The sequence below is a fragment of the Miniopterus schreibersii genome, assembly GCF_964146895.1.
Source record: "Miniopterus schreibersii genome assembly, chromosome: 14".
Classification (NCBI taxonomy): domain Eukaryota; kingdom Metazoa; phylum Chordata; class Mammalia; order Chiroptera; family Miniopteridae; genus Miniopterus; species Miniopterus schreibersii.
This window is the reverse complement of record NC_138114.1, coordinates 37,596,854-37,606,305: the sequence shown is the minus strand read 5'-3', so window position 1 is coordinate 37,606,305 and position 9,452 is coordinate 37,596,854. Positions and strand designations below refer to the sequence as shown.

At 50.3% G+C, this 9,452-nt stretch overlaps 1 protein-coding gene across 2 annotated transcripts; it reads left to right on the top strand.

Annotated features, from left to right (window-relative positions):
- Positions 1-746: 746 nt before the first annotated feature.
- On the top strand, positions 747-9,030 carry AVPI1 (arginine vasopressin induced 1). Of its 2 annotated transcripts, none has more exons than XM_081157621.1 (3): positions 747-1,480; positions 7,195-7,491; positions 8,454-9,030. In XM_081157621.1, the coding sequence occupies exons 2-3, from the start codon at positions 7,205-7,207 to the stop codon at positions 8,611-8,613; spliced, it is 447 nt and encodes a 148-aa protein (XP_081013747.1). In that variant the 5' UTR covers positions 747-1,480; positions 7,195-7,204; the 3' UTR covers positions 8,614-9,030. The 2 variants fall into 2 exon arrangements, with proteins under 2 accessions (XP_081013747.1, XP_081013746.1); XM_081157620.1 differs by having other exon boundaries at positions 1,140-1,841.
- Positions 9,031-9,452: the final 422 nt, after the last annotated feature.

Below are 9,452 nucleotides of genomic sequence, written 5' to 3'. Positions count from 1 at the left end.
TGCCGTGAAAAAGAAGTCGGGAAGACCTAGCTGCCTATTCCCAGGCAGCCTTCCTGACCGCTTCTGAGCCGGTGCACAAACAACCCCTCAGCTTCCCAGGAAGTAAACAAGCGTTTATCAAGAGCCCTCCTGATGGATACCTCGCAGCCTCTCCTGCCTCCTCCAGTCCAAGTTCCGAGCTCTAACCAAAGCGACTTCTAAAAACACAAATTTGTCACGAGGATGAAATGAGCTAATATTTGTAAAGTGCTGACTGGCATTCCCTACACATGCTAACTGCCATTGAATGTCTATGAAATAAATACATATAATGCTGTTCCCCTCAGAGGATCTTCAGAAGAAGAAATGGAAACTTCTTCACGGCCTGCCTCTGCTTCCTCACCTCTCTCCCTTGCTAGCTTTGCTCCAGGCCTCACTGCAAGTCTTCCTTAGTCAAGCTACCTGCTGGCCTTAGCACATGCTGTTCTCTCTTCCTTAAACACTCTTCCCAGTCCCGCTCTTCATGGGACCAACTTCATACCTCCGCTTAAATGTTACCTCTGCCTTGCAGCACCTCCCAGAGAGAGCTTAGGTTCCTCCCTTTTACCCTCTTACAGCCATAATGTTTATCACAATTGTAATCACAATGAAATGTTTTAGGCTTTTTAATATCTGCCTCCCTTATTAGGCTATAAATTCCCCCAGAAGGGCTTATAGATGTCTCCAGTTCACTGCCTGTCAAGAAACACGGACAGGGTGGATCCCTGGTGGACCGTGGTCCAATGAATAAACCCTTTTTAATGCCGCCTCATTTAGGTAACTGGCCCAACTTTGCACCCTGATCCAAGGAAGTAACAAGACATTCTGGCTTTGAAGGCCACGGTCTGACCACCGCACTGACTGTCCCTTCCTGTCCCTCGAAGCTGAAGCCAGAACATAAGTGCTCTGGGAAGTGAGTACAGGTCTGGGAGCTGCAGGTCTATTTGCTGCTGGCCCCACGCAGCCAGGAACCCGCGCCAGGCGCACAGGCCGCTGGCCCTGGGGAGGGGGCGACCGTCACGTGTCCGCAGCAGGACGACTCACTGCCGCACCCCGGGGCAGGAATGCGGCCCCGCCTCGGTCCCGCGGCAGCAAGACCGCGTTCTCCTGGGGACTGACGTCAATGAGGGCCGGGCGCCGCCCCGCGAGACCCGAGGAAGGCGCGGGGCCAAGGGAAGGGACGCGGGCGGACACGCCCCTCGCCGCTGCGGCGCCGCTGATTGGACCCGGGGATCTTCGCACTTGGGTTTCGAGGCCGGCGGAGGGAAGGGGGAGGGGCCAGACCACGCCCCTCGCCTCTCTGTGGCCGCTGATTGGCCCCCCGAGTCTCCGCGTTCGATTTTGGAAGGCTCGCTGCGGAGCTCACCCCGAGGCGCGGCCGAGGATTGGCTGCTGCGGAGCCGGGAGCGCTTTCTCCGGGGATCCGCGGCCGTGACCGCGGCGGCCGGCCTCGGGCAGTCAGGTACGTAGGTCTGCAGCCGGCTCGTGCTGCGCGGCGAGCGGGCGGGGTGCGAGCCGTCAGAGCCGGGGTGCCGCCGGGACCCGAACCCCCAGACCCACCTAAGGCCCGTTGCTGTGCGAAGCGCCACGTCTGAGCCCCAGGGACCGACCTGCGCTGGGGTTGTCGCCGTGGGATCTCGGCCAGGATACCCCCTCCCAAGCTCCGTCCTGTCGGTGAACGCCGCGTGGTCCTCGCGAGCACCTCCGGGGCAGAAGCCCAGAGCTGCGCCCGCCCTTTCGAAAGGCCGGGCAGGGGTTGGGGTGGGCGTATCTTAGCTCGCCCCGTGCCCCTCTGAGGTCTGTCGGCGCTGCCCTTCAGCTCGGTAAGTAATCGCTGTAATTCCTCGCGGGGCCATGGCGTGCGGGTGCCACGGAGGTTGGCTGGGGAGACCTGACTTTCGATCCCTGCGCCTTCCCAAACCTGCAGAAGCAGATAGCAGGCTCCGAGAGGTTTGAGAGTCTCCTGGGTCCTTCCTCTGAGACCTCAGCACCCATCTGGCGGGAACGAAAATAATTGGTTGAGAGCGTGGGCGCTGGGGTCAGACTTGGGTTCATATCCTACCTTATCACCTACTGCCTGTGTGACTTTGGGCAAGTTACTTAACCTTCCTGAGCTTAGCTTTATCATCTGTAAAATGGGTGTAGCGATAGTACCTCCTCATAGAGGTGTCGTGAGGATTAGAGAGATTATCCTTCTGAAAGTGCTATTTTGCACTTGACTTGGAGCAAGGTGCCTCAATGGCAGCGATGATTTAAAAGTCCGAAGATGGCTCCATCTTCCTTTACCCTCTTCTCCCAACAGCGAAGGCCCCCTTTGAGGGAGTTTTGTGATAATGGTGATGAGGAAAATGGGTGGTTAAAAAGCCCTTTCCTTTATACCAATTCATTCATAAAGTAAGGTGCTGGGATGGATACTTTTAGCATACTTTACCTCCCTTATCCCCTTAAGGGTTATTTATTCTCACCATTTTGACAGTGAGCAAAGTGAGGCAGGGGAAAACTGAGGCTTGCCAAGGTCATCCAGTATCAGTGGCACAGACAGAATTCAGGGTTCTTGAACTCTTGAAATGAGTTATTCCTAGATCTAGTAGGAGTTTTTTCCAGGTCATATCTGAGAATTGGTCTGGGGGAAGGGCACAGTTCCTTTCTCCACCTTCTGGGACACAGATTTGAAGGACAAAATATGTCCAGTTCTCTCAGGCATGCCTGGCTGAGGCTAGGCCCTTCGGGGTGGAGAGCCCACACAGCCATTTGGACTGGGCCTCCCACTTGAGGAGCCACAGATTTTGGCTGCTGTCCAGTGTCATGTCTGTCCAGGGAAGCAGGCCAGGGCCACAAGTGTTGATTTGGGCCTTGGGCCAGAGCCTCCAGTTCTTTTTCTAAGAGACCCTTGGCCTCCCATTACAGATTATTACCACCAACAGGGTTATTTATCTGAAGGGGATGAGCCAAGTGAGGAGCCAGCTGCTGCCTAGTTTACACGTGTGTTTTTCCTCTCATGATTACTTACATGTCCCTGAGACATGGTGAGCACAGATAGGTGTCTAAACTGAGCTTCATACATTATGACGAATGCTCACTTGTGCACCATATTTATAAATCGCAAATCACTGTATGGTGAGTCACTTTTTAAATATATTTCATTGTTAGAGCTCTATAGTTCCTTTATTGCCTATTTCAAAACAAATTGAACTTTGCCACTTTCAACATTTGGTATTTACTTGGGGGTTCATTTTTAACCTAGAGTGTGTCAAATTGAAGTATTTTGCAATTAGTCTTTACTCATTTGCTCACGGACCCATGCTTATCTTTTTTATGTAGCTCTGAAATGAAAAATTCATTTGTAATCTTTTAATAGCCTTGTGGTTTCATTTTCCAGCTTAAAAAGTACCATTGTTCAAGTATGTGTGGACTTTCCTGGATTCAGGGCTTGTCCAGGAAGTGAGGTGGGAAGTAACTATTGAACACTTTGAATGAGACAGGAAAAATTTCTTCTGATAACAAAAGTGTTTTGATTCTATTTTCCCCAAGTTTACAATCTAATCCTACCTGATATCCACCGATTTTTATTTTCATCCTCACTCTGCTGTCTGAATCTCAGGGTGGGAGGCAGAGCCAAGAGTGAGGGTCCTCAAATCTGGAGGTACTACTCCCTGCTTGGAGGTTCAACACAGGGTATGGTGAGGCTGGAGGCTCAGACTCTCCCAGATGGTTTCTCATTGGTGCATTTGTAACTCACTGTAACTGGGCAGCTGGAGGTAGGGCCTTGCAGGGCCTTGCAGCCCTGACAGAGGCGGCTGGGACTATCTGGGAAGTCAAGCTCCAAGCCATTTCCTCCCTGAGTCAGCTGTTGCTATTTGATCCTGTTCCCATTCTCTCAAGGAGGAGACCCTGAGATTTCCTGAGTTTGAGAAAGGGGACATCACCCCTTCTCCTACCCCCAGGCCCCTGTAGGAGTATGCCCCAGGCTTGGTCATAGCCAGCCTAGCTCATTAGAGTGCTTTAGAGCAATGAGTTCTCTGTCTTCTACCAGACCCTAACCCCACAGCCCACAGCCGCAAAACAGTGTCTGGCCTCCAGGGAAGATTGAGGAGGGGAGCTACTGGCTGGGGAGTCTTCTGACACCTAATTAGCCAGACCTGTCCACACATGTTGCTCCTAGGCCCTGGCAGGCAAGCAAACCATCTCTTCTCCTTTCAGACCTAGCCTTATCATGGAATCGTTGACTCTCAACACTGGCACCGGCCTTCAGATGCCATCAGCATCAACCTGCTCTTCTCACAGATGTAGGAGGGAAACAGGCCCACAGAAGCATGTGAATCTCTGAGGCCTCTCAGCCACTGAGTGATAGAACTGGGGCTCAAACCCAGTTCTCTGACTCATAAAACAGTGCTCTGTGCCCTGGGTTGGGTTGTAGTTCCAGATTCTTTTGTGGAAGCTGAAGATCTTCCTCCTTAGAGTGCCATGAGTTCAAAGTTGGGGCAACCTGTCACCCAGGGAACAGCCCTGACATTAGTGGAAAGATTAAAATAAATTCCACACCTCACCCCTCCCTGCCTCCAATGTGGGATATTCAGTGTTCTTTCCTGCTACTGGTAGGGTTTCCCCTTTGTGAATTAGCACTCCTCACAGAAATGATGGGAAGAAATGTGCTTTGAGCTGCATGGCTGTGAAGACAACTCAGTTGTTTAAAAGCCTGGGCTGCAGTCAGGCTAGGTTCTGGCCTTGGCTGAGTCCGTTTTATATCTGTGTCTCAGCTTCCCTTTGCTCCTCTGGGAATTGGGGTGAGGATAACAGTGCCTGGTTCCTAGAATTGTTTTAAGGATGAAATGATATTATGCATATTGCCTGATACAGAATAAATTCTCCATAGTTAGCTTTGATTTCTCTTTGTCAGCCTCAAAGTGTTAACTTGGTGACTGATTATCAACTTGAAAGTATTACTTGGTGACTGTTGTTTTCTGGTCACAGTATATTTATATCACCCAGCTCTGGGAGTTTATTTACCACACATGTTAGGTTTTAACTGGATTTCCATAATAGTGCCTAAGGAGAGGCAGATTTTAAAATTCCCATTTTCCAGATAAAAAGTACAATTTTTATGAATTTATCTGAAAGTCTTCAGGTTTATTTTAGTTATTACATCTTTTGAAAAAAGACAGTGGGTTCTTAGGATAGAAGGCCTAGAAACTGGGACAGTGGGGTGTAAAAATGACTGGAATCAGGAGGGTGGCTATTGAGGTGAGGAGGAGGTAAGGCCAGGGTGAGGGAGGGACAGCCGTTACCTGGGAAATCTGAAGGGGATGGAGAGATGGTTCGAATACTCTGGAGAACAAAAGGCAGGTGAGAATAAGGGTTATTTTTGCAAGTGGGCTGAGGATAGGAAACCAGCAATGCTTTATGATTTTTTTTTTAAATGAGCATGTAGATTTTAACTTTTATCTACCACCTTTTGAAGCTGGTTGCTGGTTGACAGCTATCTCTGTAGCTAGCTGTGAAACAAGGTCTGGCTTAGCAACCAGGCCTTCCCCATTAGGCCCAGGGCTGCATTGGGCAGGGGGAGCAAGGCAGGCCCTCAGCTGGCTCCGGCTAGACTGCTTGGAGGAAAGAAGGGTCCACATCATACCTCTGACCCAAGTACAAAAGTCAAGGAAGCCAAAAAGAGGGGCATTCGCATTTATGTAGCTCTTATTGGGTACCTGGTACCATACTAGACTCATTTAATCCTTACACCAATCCTGAGAAGTGGCTTTGGCTTCATTTGACAGTTAAGCAAACAGGCTCAGAGAGGTCGACTAACTTGCCTAAGGTCACAGCTAGGCAAGTGGCAGCTGGAATTCAAACCCAGTTCTGCATAATGCCAAAGTCCTTGGTCTTCCCTGTCTCCTTGTTTTCCAATCCCGTGGCTTTTTCAAGCTGTACCACAGACAAGGATAAGGTGGGTGAGCCTCTTGTGCCTTTATTATTCAACATGAACCATCTAGAACTGAGAGAGATGATTTAATTTTCATTTCCTAGATATGGTGGGGGGGACATGGACACGAGCCTAACTTTTATTGAATTGGCTTATAAATTTCAGCCTCTGCCGGTAGAGTACTCTGTCCCTGTAGCCTCTTCTCCTGCCCCTTTCTCTCAGGGGTCATTTGGACTAATTAGATCTGATTGGTCTATTTCATACTATTTGCTAAATTATACAGGGTAGAGCAAAAGTAGGTTTACAGTTGTGAGTATGAGAAAGTTTATTCTTGTATTATTATTTCTTAATTATGGTACTATCTTCCATACAAACAACTGTAAACCTACCTTTGCCTCACCTGTATGGACTTGGATCATCCCCAGGGTCTTGAGGACAGGAGGTGGGATGACTCTTGTCAATTTTATGGATGGAAAAGCAGAATAGTAGAACATTGAGCACTGTTCTTAATGCTTTGGGTCTTCACTCAGTCCTCACAGCAACCCTGAGAAGTAGGTACTAGTTAGTACAGCTGAGCATGGAGATCACCAGCCAGTAAGTGGTGGAGGCAGCCAGAAGTGGGATTCCAACCCAGGCAGCCCAGCTCCACAACCCCTCTCTTACTTCTGTGCTGTAGAGCCTGGATCTCAGCATCAGAAATCTGGATTCTGTTTCCTCATCAGTGAAGTGAGGAGGGTGAAAGTACCTGCCTCATAGGGCTGCTGTGCTCACAATTTCCATGGTGTCAGGTGAATGTGGCTCTTACAGGGGGCAGTGTCTGACACATGTTAAGTGCTCACCACATTTCAGCTGCTGCTGCTACTATTAGGACATGGGTATCCTGGGGTCTGCCCAGACTTTAGAGCCATACAGACCTGGTTCTCCTGGCTCTGCACTTGCACAGAGCTTTGTGACTGTGGGAACGTCATGTGACCTCTGAGTCTCACTCCTTCATCTGTAAAATGGGGATAAACAATTCTTACCTCACAGGTTTCTGTACTCTTAACATGTGTCAGACACATAAGCGCTCTATAGTAAAGTTTGGCTGTCATTATTAACATTATTTGCCCAAGGTGCCCTGGGAAATCAGAGTGGTTTTAAGTCAAGACTTACTTCACCTTGGCTCCTGAAGAACAAAAAAACAGAGTCCTTGTGTTAGTCAGGAACCCCATGTTTGGGAAGGGCCTGCTGAGCTGATGTCCCTCCACGCTTTCTTTCCTCAGAGCACCCAGGATGGGCACCCCGGCCTCTGTGGTGAGCGAGCCGCTCCCTTGGCAGGCCCCAACTGAGACCCGGGGCCGCAAACAGGCCTCGGCCAACATCTTCCAGGATGCCGAGCTGCTGCAGATCCAGAGTCTGTTTCAGCGCAGCGGGGACCAGCTGGCCGAGGAACGGGCACAGATCATCTGGGAGTGTGCAGGGGACCACCGTGTGGCGGAGGCCTTGAGGCGGCTGCGCAGAAAGAGGCCCCCAAGGCAGAAAGCCTTGGGTCACTCGCTACACCACTGTAGCCGGCTCAGGTAGGTTCCTGGGACTGGAGGGCTGAGGGAGAGAGAGCACTAATGATGCCCAGTCCACCATTTCATGGCTATGGGACCTGTAGCTACTGATCTGGCCTCACTGTAAAGTGCCTACCACATGGCTGACACCTAAAGGTTGCTGTTTCTATTGGAGCCCTATATGGGCCCTGTGAACTCCTATGGGAAGGGGTACCAGAGTCCTATCAATGCCAACTCATTTCACAGTGATTCTTGACCAGCTAGGAGGGACTAGTGTTTGGGGGAAAAAAAAATCCTATTTACCTATTATAGAACAGGTAACATTTAAAAGTCAGCCTGATGAAAATCTTGGCTGTGGAATTAGAGAATATAGCATAGGAAAGTACGGTATGTAGAGGCATCAAAGTTTAACAATTGTTGAGAAACTTTACCCTAACTTTCCCTGGTCATGCACCTCTTTGCTCAGGTCACTGCCAGCCCAGGAATGGGGAGCTGCCAGTCTTTCCACCCCCTTTCTCCCCCTAAGATCACGCTGAACCACATGGCCTAAACCAACCGCTTCAGGCACACTCTGGGCTCGATTCCTCCATTGCCTTCTCTAGGGCCCACAATCAGAAATTAGAACATTAGGTCCATTTCAACTCCAATTGATTAGTAATCCCTACTTAACACACCTTAGTAAGGATACTTGGTTCCTCCAGTCTCATGTGACTGATTAATGCTGTCTGCCATGAGTACAGGATGAGGAAGTTGGAGAAATATTGAGTGTTACACACCCTGATCTAGTCCAACTCCCTTTATAGAAATCTGAAAGCTTTGCCTCATCTTGTACCTCTCAGGGGGCAGAGACGAGACTAGGACCATTGGTCTCAGACGAGACCATTTTGCCCCAGTGTTTTAATAATCCGCATGACCAAAATCTCTTTAGTCTCCATTCTGTCCTTCCTATTAATGTTGGCCTATCCCACACTTGTTCCCTGCAGAATCCCAGAGCCCCGCGATCCACTGGCCGACCCACAGAGCAGTGCCACAGAGATGGCTTCCAGCGATCAGTATCTGAACACTAGGAGGACAAGTGCCAGGATCCGCCGGAACTGGAGGAAGTCAGGCCCCACAAGCTACCTCCATCAGATCAGACACTGATCCAGGAAAGGGGCTGGGAATGGCAGTATCTTCCCCAGGAATCACAGGAACTTTTGCCAAAGGGCCCAGGAAAATGAAGGAGGAAGAGAGACTTGAGGCACGCTGCTGCTGGCCTGCTCAATTCAGAACAGGACTGGAGGTGTCCACTGAGCTCTGCATTGTGTGGGATCCATCCCTCACCAGGAGAAACAGCGACCATTCTTGCCTTGGCCCTTCCCCCATCTAACACTATACTTGGGCTGCATGACATTCCCCTGGGAGTCAAGTGATGGGCACTCAGACTAAGCATCTCACCACTCCTGCTACTAACCCTCCTGCTATCATGACCCACAGTCCAGCAGCCTGTCCTACACCCCTGCCCGTCAGGCCACACAAGGAAACTGTGGTTTAAATGGCAAAATAAACACATTTGCATCAAGAACTGTGTGAGTCTGTCACAGAAGGGGAGGATCCCCAAATGGATACTCTGGATCTGGGGGTGAGGGGTTGGGCTCATTGCAGGATGGCTGTGAGTTCCCAGGAAGAAATAGGACTGGCCTCACTGCCATCCTGTAAGCCCCTGTGCAGAAGCCTCCTCTTCCAGACGCTGTCAGATGGGGAGATGGAAGCATCTCTGCAGGCAGTCCTAAACCACAGGAGAGGAGAGGGTTCTTGGCCCTGGCCAGCTCTGCAGAGTGGGCCATGAGCCTGTAGTCACAGCAATGGGTGCCAGCTCCTAAGCTGGCTTCTTCACCCCCATGGGCCAGCCATCCTGAGGTGGGTCAACAGCTGAACCAATCATTCTTGAGCCTCCTGCATTATCCCAGGTTCCCATAGCCTGAAAACCCTTGAGGTCAGCC

What these genes read in the sequence shown, in the direction of transcription:
- AVPI1 (XM_081157621.1), top strand. Translation starts at nt 7,205, where the DNA reads ATGGGCACCCCGGCCTCTGTGGTGAGCGAGCCGCTCCCTTGGCAGGCC. An exon ending in CACCACTGTAGCCGGCTCAG is followed by an intron (nt 7,492 to 8,453) that starts GTAGGTTCCTGG and finishes TGTTCCCTGCAG; the next exon opens with AATCCCAGAGCCCCGCGATC.